The 20,665-nt window shown below is 33.6% G+C and overlaps 2 protein-coding genes and 1 long non-coding RNA gene across 4 annotated transcripts; all 3 read left to right on the top strand.

The window, feature by feature from the left end:
* Window positions 1–88: 88 nt before the first annotated feature.
* Window positions 89–4,787, top strand: LOC8289609 (NO-associated protein 1, chloroplastic/mitochondrial). 2 transcript variants are annotated; one of them, XR_007215467.1, is made up of 13 exons: window positions 89–648; window positions 825–1,010; window positions 1,154–1,240; window positions 1,329–1,408; window positions 1,607–1,688; window positions 1,881–1,901; window positions 2,479–2,524; window positions 2,864–2,982; window positions 3,122–3,235; window positions 3,313–3,420; window positions 3,524–3,741; window positions 4,053–4,162; window positions 4,354–4,495. XR_007215467.1 is itself a non-coding variant. In XM_015722176.3 (13 exons), the coding sequence occupies exons 1-13, from the start codon at window positions 229–231 to the stop codon at window positions 4,601–4,603; spliced, it is 1,713 nt and encodes a 570-aa protein (XP_015577662.1). In that variant the 5' UTR covers window positions 89–228; the 3' UTR covers window positions 4,604–4,787. The 2 variants fall into 2 exon arrangements, 1 of the variants encoding a protein (XP_015577662.1); XM_015722176.3 differs by having other exon boundaries at window positions 3,524–3,613; window positions 4,354–4,787.
* A 2,691-nt stretch (window positions 4,788–7,478) lies between these two features.
* LOC8289610 (structural maintenance of chromosomes protein 2-1) lies at window positions 7,479–16,025 on the top strand. The gene is made up of 21 exons (XM_002510917.4): window positions 7,479–8,041; window positions 8,206–8,886; window positions 9,063–9,206; window positions 9,318–9,608; window positions 9,719–9,904; window positions 9,993–10,157; window positions 10,243–10,302; window positions 10,699–10,761; window positions 10,987–11,078; window positions 11,270–11,366; window positions 12,254–12,370; window positions 12,527–12,745; window positions 13,349–13,489; window positions 13,560–13,727; window positions 13,806–13,990; window positions 14,160–14,253; window positions 14,331–14,419; window positions 14,549–14,774; window positions 15,179–15,253; window positions 15,405–15,541; window positions 15,693–16,025. The coding sequence occupies exons 1-20, from the start codon at window positions 7,724–7,726 to the stop codon at window positions 15,522–15,524; spliced, it is 3,531 nt and encodes a 1,176-aa protein (XP_002510963.2). The 5' UTR covers window positions 7,479–7,723; the 3' UTR covers window positions 15,525–15,541; window positions 15,693–16,025.
* A 1,261-nt stretch (window positions 16,026–17,286) lies between these two features.
* Window positions 17,287–17,913, top strand: LOC125369939. Its single transcript, XR_007215652.1, has 2 exons — window positions 17,287–17,517; window positions 17,642–17,913. It is a non-coding gene; the product is annotated as an uncharacterized LOC125369939 (long non-coding RNA).
* The last annotated feature ends 2,752 nt before the right edge of the window (window positions 17,914–20,665 follow it).

The following is a 20,665-nucleotide window of genomic DNA, read 5'->3' as shown; positions in this document are numbered from 1 at the left end:
TATCTTTTCCAATTATACGCAGTGAGAGGGCCAACTTCCAGTGGAAAGGAAATTGTTCTATAAGAATCGTTATTTATGGAGTCTGTTATTTATAGTAACAGAACACTTGTAACCAAAAAGAAAAAGTAACAGAACACTAAATGTTCTTGCTCTGTTTTATCACACTCAAAAAGCTAAAACCCAAAAGTCTGAGAACTAAAACCTCTCGCACCTTTAGAACATCTATAAATGGCGCCCAAAACCCTCGTTACATTTTTCTCTCCTGTCTCTCTCCCTCACAATCTTACTCACTTCAACACCAAATTCCTTAAATTTAACTCTAGGAAAACCACTCCCATCTTTTGCAAGTCCACGCAATCACAGCAAAAGCCAGTCTCCGATACCCAGTTGCCACTTTCCATACCCGAAACTAGTGGTACCGGGGCGGCTGCCCCGACCCCAGGCGAGCAGTTTCTTGAGCGCCAGCAAGCATTTCAGGCCGCTAAGTTAGTAATGAAAGAAGCTAAAAAGAAAAGGAGGAGAGAGAAAGTAAGAGAGAAAGCTTTGAAGGTGAACTCAATGGTGGTCTGTTGTTATGGATGTGGAGCTCCGTTGCAGACTTTGGATCAAGAAGCTCCGGGTTATGTTCAGCCGGATACTTATGAATTGGTATTGTAAAAAAGTTTATGCTTTTCTTCTCCTCCTTTGTTTTGGATAAGTAGGTGTTTTTTATTTTTCCAAAAAGAAAAAGCTTTGCTATATGTTAAACATCTAAATATAAACAAGTGATAGAATGTGCAATTGTTGTAGTATGTGAATTGACTGTTTGTTTGTTTGGGTTGCAGAAGAAGAGACACCACCAGCTTAGAACTGTTCTTTGTGGTAGGTGCAAACTTTTATCTCATGGCCACATGATAACCGCTGTTGGTGGAAATGGAGGTTATTCTGGTGGGAAACAGTTTGTTTCAGCTGATGAGCTTCGGGAGAAGCTGTCTCATTTGCGTTATGAGAGAGTTTTAGTTGTCAAATTAGTGCGTGCTTCCCAGACTTTGAGATATAACTTCTTTTGAAAATTTGTTTAGAATTTATTTGTTGCTCAAAAGTGAATAATGGAATTCTTGATATCTAAGTGGCAATAAAATCTAACATGCTTATTAATCTTTCGAGGAAGTAGGTTGATATTGTGGACTTCAATGGTAGTTTCTTGGCTCGTATTCGTGATCTGGCCGGTGCAAATCCAATAATATTAGTAGTGACTAAGGTGATTATCTTGCTGTTGGTTATTTGTAACTTTATGATATACATGGGGTTTACAGTAAACTTTCTTAGATTTAATGCTGTACTGTCAGGTTGATCTCCTTCCAAAAGAGACTGATTTTAACTGTATTGGTGATTGGGTTGTAGAGGCCACTACAAAGAAGAAGCTTAAGTAAGTTCCCTATTTCTTTTTCTTAAGCCTTCTTAATGCTATGGTGTTGACTTCCTGGAATTATTCATTTGAAAAATATTCATGCTGTTGACTCCATCTACTTGGTACTGATGCTTTGCTTAGAACAATTTCTAGCTTTCTTCAGTGAAGTTACAAGTTTGGATTTGTATGACTAATAAACAGGACTCTTTGTTGCAGTGTTCTCAGTGTTCATCTCACGAGCTCAAAGTCATTAGTTGGAATTGCTGGAGTTGTCTCAGAAATTCAAAAGGAGAAAAAGGTATTTTTTTTCCATTAATATTTGGAAAAAAGGTTTTTTTTCCTTTTCTTTTTGTGGATGATTTTAATGTCATCACTTTTGTTGATTCTGTATCAGGGTACATGAATCTCCTTCTTATAGTTGGATGTTTTAACATAATTTTCTGTTGCATTTCATTAACTTGTGTTCTTAAATTTTGCACTTGTGGTGCAGGGGCGGGACGTTTACATTCTGGTTGGTAACTCTCTTAATTGGAAGCTTTGCATTGAGTTGGCAGAGTAGGACAGTGAAATTAATATCTTTTTGAAATTACTTGATACTGAGCTTAAGTAATAATTGCAATCTCTCAGAATGCACACAGGGAAGATAAGTAATAAAAGACATATCCATTTTCCCATACATCTTTTGGTTATGATGGCCACGCAATTTATGCATGTGATTATGATGTTTTTCATCAGTTTCCTCATTGACCAAACTATTCTCTAAGGACCAAGTTACAAGTTTAACTCATAAAAACAGAGTACGCCTCTAAATTGGAACACTGGGATGAAAATCCACAAGGTGACTCGTTAGTGGGTAGAACATGAGCTTCTTATTATCTTTTTGAGATCCGAAGGAATGATATTGTTCTTTTTTTATCCTTGTCAACTTGGTCTACATATGAACAAAGTACTAGGCTGCATGTGTCTCTATTGTTGACCAATCCTCCATCACAAAGTACTTGTTCCAAAAACTTGGTTTTCCTATTTTCTTTTTATTGCGTGATTAATGATTCAGCTTATGTTGACAGTTAATTCCATCACTTGTACAGGGTTCAGCTAATGTTGGGAAATCTGCTTTCATCAATGCTTTACTGAGTAAGTAAATGTTTTCTTTTTGGTAAATGAAACAAAGAACTTTATTGCTTTCAAAATTGCAGTTAAAACGAATTAGAGAAAAAAAGAATCTTCTGGAAAAACACTCAAGTAAAAGAACAATTACAGCCAAAAAGCTAATTCCCTATTAGAATGACATCTATAGAATTTGAATAATAGAACTATGCATGTTTAGCTATGTATGTTTTTCCCACCCTTGTTGGGTCTTCCGGTGCTTATTTTTCTGAATACAGCTCATCTATGGCTATGGTTTCTCATTTTTCTGATCTTTGTTAAAATATTTGTGTGTTTGAACTCCTGACACCTGAGTTTTAACATTAGAAATGATGGCACAACGGGATCCAGCTGCTGCAGCTGCACGGAAATATAGACCTATACAATCTGCTGTTCCTGGAACTACCTTAGGTTCAATTCAGATTGATGCCTTCCTTGGAGGAGGGGTATGTTCTGTTACTTCATTATAAGTTCTCTGGACTGTTTCTTCTTTACACCATTGATGTTTTGTGTTTGAACACTGTTGTTGTTGCTTTATGACTGCTTCTATTTAACCATGTCTTTCTATTTTTTTCTTTCTGACAGAAATTATTTGACACACCTGGAGTTCATCTCCACCACAGACAAGCGGCAGTGGTTCAATCAGAAGATTTACCTATCCTTGCTCCACGGAGTCGTCTCAGGGGTCAATCTTTTCCTGTATGTTCACTTCAAAGTAGCCTTCAAGTATATTGCTTTTCTACTCTGTGCTCTGAGCTTTTAATTTTCTTTGCCAGAATGCTAAGGTGGCTGCTGAAAATGGGTTAGCTGATAAATTTGAATCCAATGGCTTAAATGGATTTTCGATATTTTGGGGAGGACTTGTGCGAATTGATGTTTTGAAGGTTTTCTTTCTGATTCTTTGAATTTATTATTGTCGGACTGTATGTATAATACATGTCCTGCCATTTTTCTGGGCTCAATATTCATAAATCTTGGTACTTTCAGGTTCTCCCAGAAACAAGCTTAACATTCTATGGCCCTAAGGCTTTGCAGTTTCATATAGTACCTACTGATGAAGCAGATGAATTTTACCAGGCAAGTGTGATGCTGGTTGAGACTAATCATAACCTGTTTACCCTCCATTTGCACCAAAATAATCACGAAGATGAAATTGTCTCTCTTTATTTTTGTGATGACACAACTAAAGAAAACTTTGATCACTTGTAAGTTCTTGCATTCTAGCTGTTTCTCTTCCCTTTTGATTCTGACTTATGAACTGGGCCGTTTTTTCAAGGAACAAAGTTGCGGTAGATGTATGCATTTGATGGTGCATTAACAATTTGTAGCTGCATGGGTCGTCATGAGCAGTGTTGTACATGAGCTTGACATTAGATTTGTAATGTTGTATTGTATTTGAAGCTGAAATTTCAAAATTGTATTTGCTCGACATCTTAGCCTTTTTCTGTGAGTTGTCACTTGCAATCTAGCTTACATTTTTCAATGTTAATAGAAAAGCTTTGGATATTTGCTGCAGAAGGAACTTGGAGTTCTATTGACACCTCCAACTGGAATAGAGGGAGCAAAAGATTGGAAAGGACTTGGAATCATCCGTCAATTGCAAATAAAATTCGAAGATGCGGAAAGGTTAGTTTGTAGCGGTGGTCATGTAGTTGATGTCCTTTGGTAATGTTTATGTTTGTCACTGTGGTTGTTAACAGTAGACGCCTCTCTTGTGCATATATAGAAGATACGATCACTTCCATTATCTTTCATGTGATTTTATTTGTTGCGGGAGTTCTGAATATGAACCATTATCTTTTCCTTTGCACGGGCAGACCTGCAAGTGATGTGGCTATATCCGGTCTTGGATGGATTGCTGTTGAACCAGTTAGCAAATCACGTAGAAAGCCTGTTCTAAATTTAGAAGAAACTGCCAAAGAGCTGCATTTGGCTGTCCATGTTCCTAACCCGGTGGAGATTTTTGTCCGGCCTCCATTGCCGGTAGGGAAATCCGGATCAGAGTGGTATCAGTATCGTGAGTTGACAGAGAAGGAGGAGGAAATAAGACCAAAATGGCATTTCTAGCCGCTTCTTTAAGATTTTTTTTTTTTTTTTTTTGTAATAAGAAAATATTTATCTTTGTACATAAACAATGTGCAAAACTAGAAATGGAAATGGATATTAGAAATGTAAGTTTAAAGCTTGTTATCTGACCTTTTGAACTAGTGCATGGGAATTATTAGTAGAAAAAATTCTTAGTATTAGTGCTGCTTGAAGGTATGTATTTAGACAATACATTTTGTTCGAGACATATAAAACTTACACATATGAATTTGAAGAGGAATTAAAATATCAACAATTGGCATTTATATTTGGAGACAACAAACAGGTAATTCTTTCCAAAAGTTTCTGTGTCGTCTAAGCATGAAGGAAAATGTTACCTGTCGTTTCATAAAGAACAGAGAAAGTTCAATGCATATAACATTGATCCCTGTCCATGATTCTAAATGGACCAAGGCACTGGTGTGTAGAGAATGGAGAGTATATCAACTGTCCATTTTTTTTTCAAATTATATGATGTGTCCCTGCTTCTTCACATTTTTTTAAAATTATACCGTTTTAATTTTTTAAATTATAATAAGATTAATTAATAAAAATTAATATTATATTAGAAATTATATATTGAATAATTTTGTATATATTTATTATTTACATGTTATATAACTATTATAATTATTTTACTATCACTATTTAAAAAAAATTTATTTAGGATATTATACATATAGAAAATGAACATTTTAATACATGTAAATGAATAAAAAATATTAATGTGTATATAGTAATAATAAAATATTTTGACCTGTGTTACTATATTTTAATACATATAATTTTTAATTTTGACACATGTACTTATTCTTGACGTGTAGAATTCAAGTTTATGTATAATTTTATAGTTTTTCTATTAATTTATTTATAATTTTTATATTTTTGTATTGATAAAATCTTAAAATATAAAAAAACTAACAAATACGTTAAAAATATTTAATTTATTATTATCTTAAATATTTTAATTAATTATAAAATATTAAAAGTCTATTTAATTTATATTATTATTTATAATCAAAATAATTACGACGGTCGTACAACATGCGAGTAAACGACTAGTTTTTATAAATATATAAAAATATATATTTAAAATATTATTTTTAATACAATATTAACTTTAAATTCCTTTTATTTATATACAGTTAATATTTATGTTCATTTCGTTTAATGTATTATTCATCAGTGTTAATATTAATATTCATTATCTATTATTGCAATGTTCATTGTCTGTATATATAATATTCATTAATATTTTCAAATAAAAATATTAACTATTTATGAAAGTTTTTATTATTTTTGTGATGCATATTGAAAATATTTTATGATTGATATTAACATTCATCATTTATAGGCATAATATTTATTAGTTTGTCAATGGATATTCGTCATTAATAAAAATCATATCCACTAATTTATTCAAATGAACTTATATAATATAGACATAACATAAATCGTCCTTACACGATTAGTAAACAAAAAAAACTAAAGTTATACTACAAATATTTATATTGTGGTATACATATTTTTTTAACAAAATTAAGTTAACAAATAATTAACATTTAAACATTTTTTAAAAAATTAAATTAAAAAATAATAAATTTTTTTTTAAGTTATGTCAGCATCTGGCACGCATATAGAACTTAAAACATAGGTTTTTGTACAAGTAAAATGGTGTCGGATGAACTCTTAGGTTCATAATACTACATGGACATGGGTCCATCTTATCATTTGCATACAGATCTTAATTGTTATAATTTAGACCCCGCTCCATGAATTTGCATAAATCAGAATCCATAAGATACGTGTAATGTATTTTCTTTTTAAGATGTATGGTGTATTCTACTTCTAAAGTGTATAACGCATGAACTTTTTTTTTTCTATTTCTTCATTATTTTAAATTTTTTCAATTATATTAAATTAAATTTATAAAAATTAATATATTAAAAATTATACATAAACTTGAATTTTACGTGTCAATAATAAGTACATGTATTAAAATTAAAAATTATATGTATTATAATATAATAACACATGTCAAAAAAACTTTATTAGCCCGTATATATATATTAATATTTTTGTTCATCTATATGTATTAAAATATTCATTTTCTATATGTATAATGTTTATTAGATATAATGTTCTATAATAATTAATTTTCTTTATATTTAAATATTAATTATTAGTGAACTTAATATTTATTATAGTTGATGTTTATGTTCATTTTGTTTGATGTATTACTCATCAATGTTCATTGTCTATATATATAATGTTCATCAATATTCTTAAATAAAAATATTGATTATTTATGAAAGTTTTTATTGTTTTTGTGATGTATATTGAAAATTTCTTATGATGGATATAAACATTCATCGTTTATAGGCATAAAATTTATTAGTTAGTCAATAGATGTTCATCAAGCTAAAAATAATATTATAGATATTTATATTTAATACATATTTTTTCAACAAAATTATGTTAACAAACAACGAATATTTTATGTTTAAATAATAAATATTCAACACATGTTTAATGAATATAAGTTAGTAAATATTTACTATAAAACATAAATTATTTAAAAAAAACATTTTATCAATGTCTATTGCATGTGTCACTGATGTAATTTTTTTTATATCCATAAAACTATATCATGTTTTGATGGGGTAAAATAGAGACCCTAGCTTTAGGCGGATCCAATTGTAATGGGTACAGTAGGCTAACAACACAGGCCCAAACAAGAAAAGACCGGCCCATTCAATGCTCTCGTCATAGTTAACGTCTATTATCCGGGCAACTACCAATCACAGATTTTTCTTAAAAAAATGAAAATGAAAAAGAACTCTAATTTCCCGCTTCTTAATTTAGAGGGAATTCAAAATACATCGAAACCCCTCCACTTCCAGTAATCCCCATTTCCATCTTCAATTCCTCAACTCAACTCACTGATTCTTAGGTTTCTAAACTCTGAAACCTTCTTTTTCTCATACATTTTCAACTGAGAATCACTTTTTCAAATCTTAGGGTTTTTCTTCTCCAAGAACCTTTCAACTTATTAAACAGTTAGTTAATTGGATTTCTTTATTGAATTTTGGGGACAAAAGAATGCATATCAAGGAGATATGCTTAGAAGGATTCAAATCATATGCAACAAGGACGGTTATCCAGGGTTTCGATCCTTTCTTTAATGCCATTACTGGTTTAAACGGCTCAGGCAAATCGAACGTTCTTGATTCGATTTGTTTTGTTTTAGGTATTACTAATTTGCAGCAGGTTCGTGCTGCCAATCTCCAGGAGTTGGTGTACAAGCAAGGTCAAGCTGGCATTACTAAAGCCACAGTGTCTATTGTGTTCGCCAACTCTGATAGGACTAGAAGTCCCCTTGGATATGAGGATCATTCAGAGATTACAGTTACTAGACAGGTTAGTTAAATTCGTAGTCAAAATGTTTTCTTTTGATGTTATGAAATGTAGTTATTGGACATTACAAGTTCAAAAGTTGAGGTTTTTCTTGAATTTAGCTTGTTTTTTTTAAAGAATTGAGTAATTTACCTCATTAGGGATTTAGTTTATTACTTTTGCTGCAGATTGTGGTTGGTGGAAGGAACAAGTATCTGATCAATGGAAAGCTTGCGCAGCCTAGTCAAGTTCAAAACCTTTTCCATTCGGTGCAATTGAATGTTAATAATCCACATTTTCTCATTATGCAAGGACGCATAACAAAAGTTTTAAATATGAAGCCACCTGAAATTTTGTCCATGCTGGAAGAGGCTGCTGGAACTAGAATGTACGAGACTAAGAAATATGCTGCGCTGAAAACACTTGAGAAGAAGCAAAGTAAGGTTGATGAGATCAATAAGCTTCTTGACCAGGAAATACTTCCAGCTTTAGAGAAGTTGAGGAAGGAAAGGATGCAATATATGCAGTGGGCTAATGGAAATGCTGAACTAGATCGACTGAAAAGATTTTGTATTGCTTATGAATATGTTCAAGCTGAGAAGATTAGAGACACTGCTGTTGGTGAGGTGGAACAAATAAAGGCAAAGATTTCTGAGATTGATGATGGTACGGAAAGGATACAGGTGGAAATACAGGAACTGGAGTCAAAAGTATCACAATTGACTGCTGAAAAGGAAGCTAGCATGGGTGGGGAGGTTAAGACTTTGTCAGATAAAGTACATGTTCTCTCTCAAGATCTAGTGCGTGAAGTTTCCGTGTTGAGTAATAAGGAGGATTCTTTAAAGAGTGAAAAAGAGAATGCTGGAAAGGTGACCGGGCTACCTATGTTAATTCTGCTGTTTCTTTTTATTTGCTTTCTAGTTGTATTGGACTGCAAAAGCATCTTTAAGTCAAGTTTCCTTCTCATCAGCCACTCCTTTACCTCTTCTCTGAATTCCTTAGCCAGTTGTAATAACATTTCAGTTTCATGTTATCACTCTACCAGATCGTCTCTAGTATTGAAGACTTGAAGCAGTCTGTAGAAGAGAGGGCAGCTGCTGTTGTAAATTCTGAAGAAGGAGCAGCTCAGCTCAAAAAGAGAGTTGATGAACTCTCAAAGAGTTTAGAAGAGCATGAGAAGGATTACCAAGTAAGAAATGCTTGTATTTAATATTGTTTATTTTACTCTAGACATATGGTGCCTTTTATATGGATTTAAAACTCAACTTGTTGCTAAGAATGTCTCAATTGCTATGGGTAGGGTGTCTTAGCTGGTAAGAGCAGTGGAAATGAGGAGAAATGCCTTGAAGATCAACTGGCTGAAGCGAGAGTTGCTGTTGGGAATGTGGAAACAGAGCTGAAACAGTTGACTACAAAAATCAGCCATTGCCAAAAAGAGCTGAAAGAGAAAAAGCATCAGCTAATGTCAAAGCGCGAGGAAGCAATTTCTGTAGAGAATGAACTTAACTCTCGAAGTAAAGATGTGGAAAACGTTAAATTGGCATTGGATTCTCTTCCATATACGGAGGGGCAGATGGAAGCTCTGCAAAAAGTTGGTCTGCTCTACTCTTGGCATTATTTCCTACATTTGGTGATATTTCCTTTCAAGCATGTGCATAGTATTCAAATCCCCTTTTTGTTAAATTCAAAACTTTTCTTCAGGAGCGTTCATCTGAAATGGAGTTGGTGCAGAAGTTGAAAGACAACATTCGAGATTTTTCAGCACAATTATCAAATGTTCAGTTCACGTATCGTGATCCTGTGAAAAATTTTGATAGATCAAAAGTAAAAGGCGTGGTAGCGAAACTTATTAAAGTAAAGGATAGCTCCACAGCAACTGCCTTAGAGGTCAGAAATGCATGCATCATGTGCGTGGTTCCTCAATATCAAATTTATCTGGAAAAGGTGGAGACTCTTAAACTGAGTGAATTTGCAGGTTACTGCTGGTGGCAAGTTATTTAATGTTGTGGTAGACACTGAAAATACCGGAAAGCAACTTCTTCAAAATGGTGATCTTCGAAGAAGAGTAACAATTATTCCATTGAATAAAATTCAACCCCATACTGTACCCCCAAGAGTTCAACAGGCTGCCACTAGATTGGTTTGTCATTAGTTTAACCCTATATCCTTATTCACTGCCGGCAGCCCTTTTTCTCTGTCTGTTGATTTTCTGTGTGTGCTTCCAGGTTGGCAAAGGGAATGCAGAACTGGCACTTTCTTTAGTTGGTTACGATGAGGATTTAAGAGTATGCTATCCCTAAACTAATTGATTTAGTTTTGAGAACTTACAGGAAATCTTAAGAGGCTTGCTCCAATATACATTTTGGTCCTTTCATTTTCTATTAATTATAGTCTATTTCCACTGTCTGAAACTAAATTCTGGGCCAAAACCACATTGTTTTTAACTATTTTTGAGAAACCTCTTTGTTTCTTTTTTCTTTCTTGTGATTTTTCTACATTATTTTAGTATATTTTTTATCCCATTATTGTGTTGCAACCAGATCTATAGACTTCTCTCCTGTAAATAGCAATTCTTTGCTTGCTTGTTCATTTCTGTTTGTGTATTTTTTTATCAATATAAAAACATTTTGAGGGCGCATTTCCTTGGTGTTCTTTTCCTCTAAAGTTGGTTTCTGTTGCAGAGTGCTATGGAATATGTTTTTGGTTCGACATTTGTTTGCAAAACAATTGATGCAGCTAAGGAGGTATGCCAATCATTGGCAAATCATTCTTATCTAGTGCTTTGTTTGAATAGTGGAATTTATTGGGAGGTTCCTTTTTCTATTTTTTTTCCCTGTGACCATTTTTCTAATCTTATGAGTGCACCAAGTCTTTTATGCTTATCTGATGAATTTACTGATAATTATGATGTTTATTTCTTCCTAGTACATACATTCATTCTGAACTGTTCTCTTCGGGATGTTTCATAGATCGCTTTTAATAGAGAAATTCGCACTCCCAGCGTTACTCTTGAAGGAGATATATTTCAACCAAGTGGTCTTTTGACTGGTGGGAGCCGCAAGTAAGCTGCTTGGATGCCTATGGTTTTAAGAATTTCTTATTTCCGAGAGTCATCACAGTTTCATTGTCTCCTTTACATTTGTTTCCTCTATTGATTAACATCCATCTATTTGTTCAAGCTTGAATTAAGAAACACTTTCAAATTTTTGTAAACATTTTTATAAACCTTTAAAATGGACTTCCTTTTTTCAGGGGTGGTGGTGATCTCTTAAGGCTACTACATGAATTGGCAGAGGCTGAATCAGACCTTTTACTACATCAAAGAAGATTATCTGAAATTGAAGCAAAGGTAGACCTTATACGTCTTAAGCTTTCATGGATAAGGAGAGAGATAAAGGGGGGGAGAAAGTTCTTCTAATAGCTGGGAACTTTTCCATGTTAAGACAGTGAATTTCACCTATGTTTGCATCATCTTGTTCATTTGAAGAATTCATATGATTAGTAGTAAGTAGGGCGATAAGGATGTACTATGTGCTTATTTGTCATGGGCACATTTTGTTAATATGCTTTGAATGGATAATCTTTAGTTAATTGATCATAAAAATGTGAGTGGTGGTATATGATTTGCTCTAGAATTCTCTGCACAATTTAATGGTAATGTTGCTTTATATGTGTTACTTACTTGATTTGTAGTTACTGAATATACTGCCTTTGACTTATCATCATATGTGAAGATGCATTTGTTAATTTTGCTTTTTTTGTTGGAAAGCTTTTCTTGTTTAATAATTTCTTAGTCATTCGATTGTCCTATTTTTCTTTGCAATTCAAGAGTTAAAGAATGATAGTTCCATAATTGTATACATAAGTGGCAGCATCTAGCCATTCAATTTCAATGGGTTGTCATGTTTGGAAGTGTGAGACTGGATCAAAATCCACTGATCGATTTCCCACAAACAGCTTGTTTACAATTTGCTTTTTCTTTTTTCCTTTAAATTAATAAGTTGTAATGAACCATTAGATATTTTCCTTTTTTCATCTTCTTCCGTTTTGTTGTATGACTTCACTTTTATTTTTATGAACACATGGTCTTAGACTTGCAAGTCTTCAGAGCTTTTGACTTTTGCTAGCTAAAATGCCGGTTCCCCTTTCTAAATTCTTTAGCCGCAAATTGCAATTATGTTAAGTTTGCGATCAATTCAATTAATTTGTTTTTGTTTTCTCATTTTGAAATTGCAGATTATGGAGCTTCTGCCTCTTCATAAAAAGTTTGTGGACCTTAAGAAACAGCTAGAACTTAAACAGTATGACCTTTCATTATTTCAGGGCAGGGCTGAGCAAAATGAGCATCATAAGGTTTTTGAACTTTTCTTTCTTACTGAACATGCTTAATGTGTTTATTTTAAGTCACTTTGAGGCAACCTGTGTCATACAGAAGTACACTTACATTTCATCTCATCTATTTGTTCTTGTTGTTTTTTTAATTTCTATTTCCTTTGGGGTTTTCAATAGCTAGGTGAAGTAGTGAAGAAGATTGAGCAGGAGCTTGAAGAAGCAAATTCTACAGCCAAAGAGAAGCGGATTTTGTATGATGAATGTGTTACTACAGTATCAATGCTGGAGAAGTCGATTAAGGAACACGACAATAATCGAGAAGGCAGGCTCAAAGACTTGGAGAAAAAGATCAAGGCTATAAAGGCTCAGGTGCAGTCAGCTTCAAAAGATCTCAAGGTAGTTTTTAATTTTTGTGAGATTTACTAGATTTTCCATGATGTTTAAACTGTCATATCTTTGCTATTTATATAATGTAGTGAAGCAAAGTCCTGAGAACATGGAAAGTGGAAGTTTTTTCCTGCTCTTTGTGTGAATCACTGTTATTTTGAAAGCAAAGTTTGCCTCATTATCTTTGTTTTACAATCCTCACTCTTAAAGAGTGTTAAAAATGCTAGCTGGAAGATAAAATGGTGCAATTCTTTTTAATTTCCTCCTTGTTGAATAGTATTATTTTAAACTATTCCTCATAAATGTGGATGAGCTTATGGAGCAAGGAATCCTTTTAAATTACACTTGCGAAATTGTTCTGCTAACACACTGCTTGTCTGCCTCAGCAACAATCCAATCACTCACCACATCTTGTTCATATAATATTTCATACGTCAATCATTTTCCTTTTGGGACTACCCAAGGAGGAAAGGATGCTGTGAGGTGGAGGGAAATTGTTTAAACATTTTGCTTGAACTTTTAACTTCTATCCCATATGTGCTGCCTTTGTTAATTTGATTGCTTGTGCTCAATAGCTTTTAAAACCTCAGCCATGTTTTCTTTTGCAAATAGGGGCATGAAAATGAAAGAGAGAGACTCATTATGGAACAGGAGGCAGTCAGCAAAGAACAGGCTTCTTTGGAGAGTCAATTAGGTTCCTTAAGGACACAAATTAACCATCTCAATTTGGAAGTAGAAGAACAAAAAGCCAAGGTAAACTTGGATAAGTTATCGTGCACATTCATTGGTGAAGAAGTTACTGCAACATGTGTCCCTCTTGTAGGTTGCTTCTGTACGCAATAATCATGAGCAAGCTCAATCTGACCTCAAGTTGATAAGTCAAAAGATGAAAGAATGTGATTCTCAAATTAGTAGCATTTTGAAGGAGCAGCAAAAGCTCCAACAAAAAGTTAGTGAGACAAAGCTTGGTAGGAAGAAGTTAGAGAATGAGGTAATTTTGGATATGGTGTTTTATATATGCTGTCCCACTTGAGGGACTAAACATGGACACTTTGATTTATGGGAGCAGGTAAAAAGAATGGAATTGGAACAGAAAGATTGCTCAATGAAGGTGGACAAGTTGATTGAGAAGCATGCGTGGATTGCGTCTGAGAAACAGCTATTTGGAAGAAGTGGAACAGATTATGATTTTATGTCCCGTGATCCGTTTAAAGCAAGGGAAGAACTTGACAAACTGCAAACAGAACAATCAGGGTGTGTGGCTTGGAAAGCTTAATTTATTTTATGCTACTATCATGTTACTTTTGACATGTTATGGTTTTCAGCAATTTTGATTCTAGACTGAAGTTGTTTTCACTGGAATTTGTTCTACGAGCTGAGCTTTTGTTTTTATTTTCCGCTATATTGTTGCACTTTTATGAAGCCTTGAGAAAAGGGTGAACAAGAAGGTTATGGCAATGTTTGAGAAAGCAGAAGATGAGTACAATGATTTAATGTCCAAAAAGAACATTATTGAGGTATTTTACGATTGCAAGTGCACAATTGTACCTGCGGTTCTCTATGCTTCTGGTATGCTAATATTTTGTTTAACTAGAATGACAAGTCAAAAATCAAGAAGGTCATTGAAGAGCTTGATGAGAAGAAGAAGGAAACTCTCAAAGTTACTTGGGTTAAAGTTAACAAGTGAGATTTATTTATTTATTTTGTACATGCTAGATTTCTGCTTCTGATTTTTGTTTTTAAATTTATCATATTGTTCTCATGCTTGATTCTCGTTCCTATAAGACTACCTTCAATTTTTCTTTTCTTCAGTGACTTTGGATCCATCTTTTCTACCCTCTTGCCTGGAACCATGGCAAAGCTAGAACCTCCTGAAGGTGGTAGTTTCCTGGATGGTCTGGAGGTTCGTGTTGCATTTGGAAGTGTTTGGAAACAGTCCTTGTCAGAACTAAGTGGAGGTCAACGATCTCTGCTTGCCCTTTCGTTAATCTTGGCACTGCTTCTCTTCAAGCCAGCTCCACTCTATATCCTGGATGAGGTATGCTATTCTTGGATTTTCTTGTATATTTGTGTTCTTACAGTTAAATCTTACCATCCCTTCTATTGGTTTTTGCATTGCTGGGTTTACTGTTACATATATTCGTTAACCTTATCATAGGACTAGGATGCATGAAAGGAAAGACATACGTGTATTTGAAATTTGAAAATTTATGTAAAACTTATATTTTGTTATGGTGAGGCATTTTGAATATTGAAGGGATTTTGGAGGTAAAAATAGTTGTCTTGGAATAGGCATATGCATATAAATTATGGTCAAATGTTCTTTTGATGCTGGAGTTGCTATACCAAACTGTTTTCTTTGGTCGCCTCTTATCCACATTTGGGGTAAAATTAGTCATAAAATATATTTGCAAGTGATTTAATGCTTGAGGTGATCGACAGGTCGATGCAGCCCTAGATTTGAGCCACACACAGAACATAGGGAGAATGATCAAAGCTCATTTCCCGCATTCCCAGGTCTTATGATTTTCTTTTTTTTGGCGCATTTAACTATACAAGTCTAAAAAATGATTGGTTGAAGTGGACAAAACATTTGAGTGATTGAGGTAGCTTTCCGAAGTTTTAACGTTTTTTAAGCGTGATATACTTTTTTCTTATTTTCTCGCAGTTTATTGTAGTTTCACTGAAAGAAGGCATGTTCAACAATGCCAATGTTCTTTTTCGGACTAAATTTGTAGACGGTGTTTCAACTATCCAGAGGACTGTGGCTGCTAAGCAGAACAAGTGATTGCTGTCATATCTCAGGTTTTCAAGTAGCCTTTATTCATTTATTTTGTAATTTAACATTCCTGCGTAGTACGTATCTCTTGGTAAGAGAAGTAGGGTTTAGTATTTACATATTGCTTCCCACTACCTTTTCCTTCCCTTTTGATTACTGGAGACTATGCTTGTTCAGATCATTTGTTGCACATGTTGCTAGCTGATAGCCTGGTGGAACTTTTGGCTGCGAGTCCTGGACAGCTGAATGTCAAGGTTTTGCTGAGCAGCGCATTTGGCAGGGCGTAATGGTGTTCTATATGTATTTAGTGATGTATTTGTAATGTTAATTATGTAAATGAATATGTAAAAACTTGTAGTGACCCTATTGTACGGTAAGGCTAACGATATATGAAACCATCAAACCAATGTGAAATGATAGTGTCTAGTCTCTTGTAAGCTTGTAAAATGCAGAAGTTTGGCATATACAATTATTGCAGAAAATTATAGAAATTAGTGATCAATTGCGGAATCGCTTTGAAATAATTGCAATGAAAAGCATGGTTTCAAGTCATAATGGTGCATATCGAAATGCCCTTGACTGAATTTCCACTAGCCTACTATTGGTCAAACATCTAGAATGGCCTTTAAGATGCAAATGCAAGAAGGAAGCACTTTATAGTTTGTGTCCTATACACGGTTTCATACAAGTTGAAATTTAAAAAACAAAAGAAAAGGGTTTCAAGATGTCTTTCGTTACTTGGTGTGGTTCTCCTTGTCTTGCTCTTAACCTTCGCAACAAGGGATGTGAGCCCCCCGGTGCTTCGAAACCTTCAATTTCATGGCGCAGTAAGTCTGCATGTTCTTGGCCTTTTGACATTCGAATAGAACGGTGGGCGAATAGTGTTACTTTTACAACAATATAATTTCCAAAGTTAATAATTTCATAATATTTGCACAAACACATACAAACTTGAAGTTATGAAACCTCTTCATTTCTAAAATAAATGTTTGCTATTATATTGATCTTCCAACTAAATAGAATAGGATTAAAACTGTCGTCTCTTTGTAAGTTCTGTATCAGCAAAAATCTGGCAGCGCATTCAGTATCGTCCTAAAAGAACTAAAAATAATTAATTAACTAGCCACGTAATACGTCTTATTTGCAGAAAGTAATACAAGATCGAAACAGAATCTAACAAGTCCCCTGAAAATCTTTTAATCAATCCATCCATTCCCCATGCATATTCATTAATGCATCTATACTTGTAGATTTCGAAATCAACCCAACACAAAGTGGATAGTATTTCTCAAAGCCTTTAGCACTATTTTTTGAAGTTTCCCTCTCAACTCCGAAAATCTGCATAGAAAAAAAAAATCTCTAGTTTTTTCAAATATTGAATGACTTCTATATCTGAATAAACAGTCAAAAATCCTGTATACATTCATCGACTGTTTCAATTAGTTCGGTGAAGATTTGAACACTAAATATAAGGAGTTTAACACTTTCTCTGATTGAAACAAGAAAATAAGGTAATTGTTAATGTGAAAAACTTATATACTGTCAAAGGCAAGAATATGTTTCTTCTTAAGTGACGAAGAAAGGCAGGAGAAATATGTTAGCAGCCTGCTCAGGTTTTCCTGACCCCATTATTCAAAGTCAAGCCCTAAAACCACCACAAGTTGAACACGCAACCATCCCTCTCTTTCCACTTGCCTTTTTAGAACTTATGTTATCGAAGAGAAATAAGTAATTAACAACAACGTCAAGCATTGTTGGCTGTCCGGTTTCGGAGTGGACTCTGAACTGAATTAGTAAGAAAAAGGAATAAAGCTGCAGTAATGTGCTCATATTTAACTCTATTTAATTTGGTATGCTAACTAAAGAACAAGATACAAGATGGCCTTGAAGGAATTTTTATTCACTTGTACGGCTCTTTTTGTTGTCTTAATTCTGCTAACTTCACAGGCAGCAACCTGCAGCAGGAAACTGGGACATTCTTCCTCCGGGCATTTTCTGAATAGTAAGTCACGCCATGTTTCTTCATTCCTTGCATTCAAATAACTACAAGTAGTTTCAGACAAGCTAAATGTAGCCAAAAGAACTTTGAATGATACATAATATATTTGATTAATTTACATTTCCAGATGGAGAGAGCAGGGTGAAGCTATTAGAGAACAAAGTTGGAGGAGGGGCTGGGGCTGTACGACCAGATGATCCTTGGAAGGGAAACTATTGATCTCTTAGGCATAAATCTTTAAATTATCTATGATGTAGTATATCTTGTATTCTGAACACCAATTAATGGTGTTAGCTAGTGATCATACATATAGTTTGAGCCTGAGTCCTACCTCAGAAAGAAAGAAAAGAAGCATATACACATAGAAATAAATAAATAAAAAAGGTTCTGATGTTATAATTCTGCCTGCTTTTCAGATTTCCTGTCTGTTTAATATGGGCTGGAACTGTAACAAAGAGGAAAAAGGAAAACAATCGAAAGAAACTGGAGGCTAAACAAATCATAAAATAGATTGTGATTTTATTTTACATGCATACACAGGCCCAAAGGAATAAGGATTATGAAATCAACACTAGTAAGATATCTAAAATAAATACGGCTCTATTTAACGGTAATAATATGATATCGCGTCACCGATTTTTTCGCCGCCAAAAGAGTCACCGAGCAACGAGTTGCGTTGCTAAAGGTACTATGTTTTTTATCAATGCAAAAATATCCTTTTAGTTATCCGTTTTCAAAACAATATCATTATTCATTTTAACAGTACCACAAAGAATACTTCTAAAGGTTAAATTAAAACTTAGATTTACTTCCTCAAAAAAATAAAAAATAAAAACTTAGATTTACTTATTTTGTGAAAATGGTTAAAATTAATCTGTAAGATTTGGAATTACAATTTAATAAATAGACATGTTCAGTTTTTATTTGATTAACAATTTGATAATTAGATCATAGAAAAATCAAAAGATTAACAGGTAAAATAATATAAAAAATTATTTTTGTTAAGTAGCATAATCATATTAGTTATATAACACTTAATAAATAAAGTCATATATTAAATTATAATTAGTTGATTTATAATCGCACAGTAAATTAAGTACATATAAGAATCTTTCATAATAAAATTATTGACTTGGAATTTCTTTTAATTTGAAAATTTTGAAATAAAGATTCAAGTTACACGACCTTATTAGGAATTAAAGTATAGGAAGTGGAACAATTATTTTATACTTTGCAACTTCATTATAAAGTTTTAATTTATTAAATGATAGAATTGTTGCTTAAATTTCAAAATTAACGTTCATCTTTGGGATGCAGATGAAGTATTGATACTAGCGTGAACCCATATCTACCCATTGGAATTCCTATTCTATTCTGTTGCATCATTGTGCGACAATCACTTTTGGTTAGTGCATCTTGAAAATGGAGACCACAATAATTAACTGTAATGATTATAGACAACGAAAATTTAGAATGGAATCAACCATTACAAGTAAATAGGGACATTATGCAGCCCAGATTTAGGAACAAGACAGATAGAGACATTTTTTTGGCCATTTCATTAGATAGCAATATCAGCCTAAAATCTTGACTCTTCTAAATCATAGTGTTGGTTTGTTTTACGGAAGAGACTAGAATAAAATTGAGAGAAGAAGATTAATAGTTATTGATGGTATAATTTTATAATTAAATTCATTGATTTAAAAACTGAAAAAAATAACTAACTAGCTGAAAATCAGCAACTGTACCAACTAATTCCACTAAGGTACTAACTGCTTAACAAACTCCTAAAAACTTGGTAAAATAAATCAAATTGAACATGAGAAAAATAAATTAATCATTGATGCACACATTCAAACACTCCTCCTTACATCAATAGGTATGAACTCCAAGTTTTTCTCTTAGATCTTCAAATCTAATCTTTGCAAGAGGCTTTGTAAATATGTCTGCTAGCTGATCTTCCGTCTTGCAATGCTTGAGTTGTATTGCACCATCCTTTTGAACATCTCTAAGAAAAGTTTAATGCTAAAATGCTTGGTTTTTCCATGAAAAGCTGAATTATTAGAGATGGCTATTGCTGCTTGATTGTCCACCATAATCTTAGTACTTGTCTTTTGTACCAAATTTATATCATTTAGAATTTTCCGCAGCCAAAGAGCTTGATTAACTGCTGATGTAGTAGCTATAAATTCTGCTTCAGCTATAGATTGTGCTACAATCTCTTGTTTCTTCAAACTCCAGTTGAATATTCCTGATCTAAAACTGAAACAAAAACCAGATGTGCTTTTCTTGTCATCGAACGATTCACCCCAATCACTATCGGAATAACCGTACAACTGGAAGTTTGTTGAAGAACTGAATTTAACCCTAAAATTTAAGGTTCCCTTGACATACCGAAGAACTCTTTTTACGGCAATAAGATGAGACTCACTAGCACAATTCAAGAATCTAGAAAGAACACTTACAACAAACGATATATCTGGTCTTGTTGCTGTAAGATACATTAAGCAGTCCATCAAACTTCTATAGTGTGACTCATCCACTTTTTCGCTTCCATCGTCCCTGCAAAGCTTCTCTTTTTGACACATAGGAGTAGTTACACTTTTGCAGTTCTCCATGTTAAACTTCTTTAAGATTTCCTTCGCATACTTCTGTTGGCAGATGAAAAATTCACCTTATCTTTGCTTAATTTCCATTCCGAGAAAGTAAGACATTTCTCCAAGATTAGTCATCTCAAAGACTTGCATCATATCTTTTTTTAACTGTTAAATAAGCTCAATATTGCTGCCAGTGACCAAAAGATCATCAACATATAATGAGACCACAATGAAATCAGTAGTGTTACCTTTTATATATAAAGTGGACTCACTAAGACTCTTCGCAAAGCCTAAGTTCAGTAGGTATTCATCAATTCTGCTGTCCAGGCCGTTGGGGCTTATTTTAAGCTGTACAATGCCTTCTTCAATAAATACACCTTCTCTTCATGGCCTTTCATAGTAAATCCTTCAAGTTGCTCAACATAAATTTTTTATTCTAAAAGTCCATTTTAATGCTGATTTTACATCTAGTTGATGGATTTTCCATTGCTTTTGTGCTGCAATAGCTAGTAGCATTCTCGTGGTATCCAACCTTGCAACAGGAACAAACATAT

This window comes from Ricinus communis, chromosome 4, assembly GCF_019578655.1.
Source record: "Ricinus communis isolate WT05 ecotype wild-type chromosome 4, ASM1957865v1, whole genome shotgun sequence".
Classification (NCBI taxonomy): domain Eukaryota; kingdom Viridiplantae; phylum Streptophyta; class Magnoliopsida; order Malpighiales; family Euphorbiaceae; genus Ricinus; species Ricinus communis.
The sequence above is the reverse complement of the archived record's forward strand: the minus strand, read 5'-3'. Positions and strand labels throughout refer to the sequence as shown.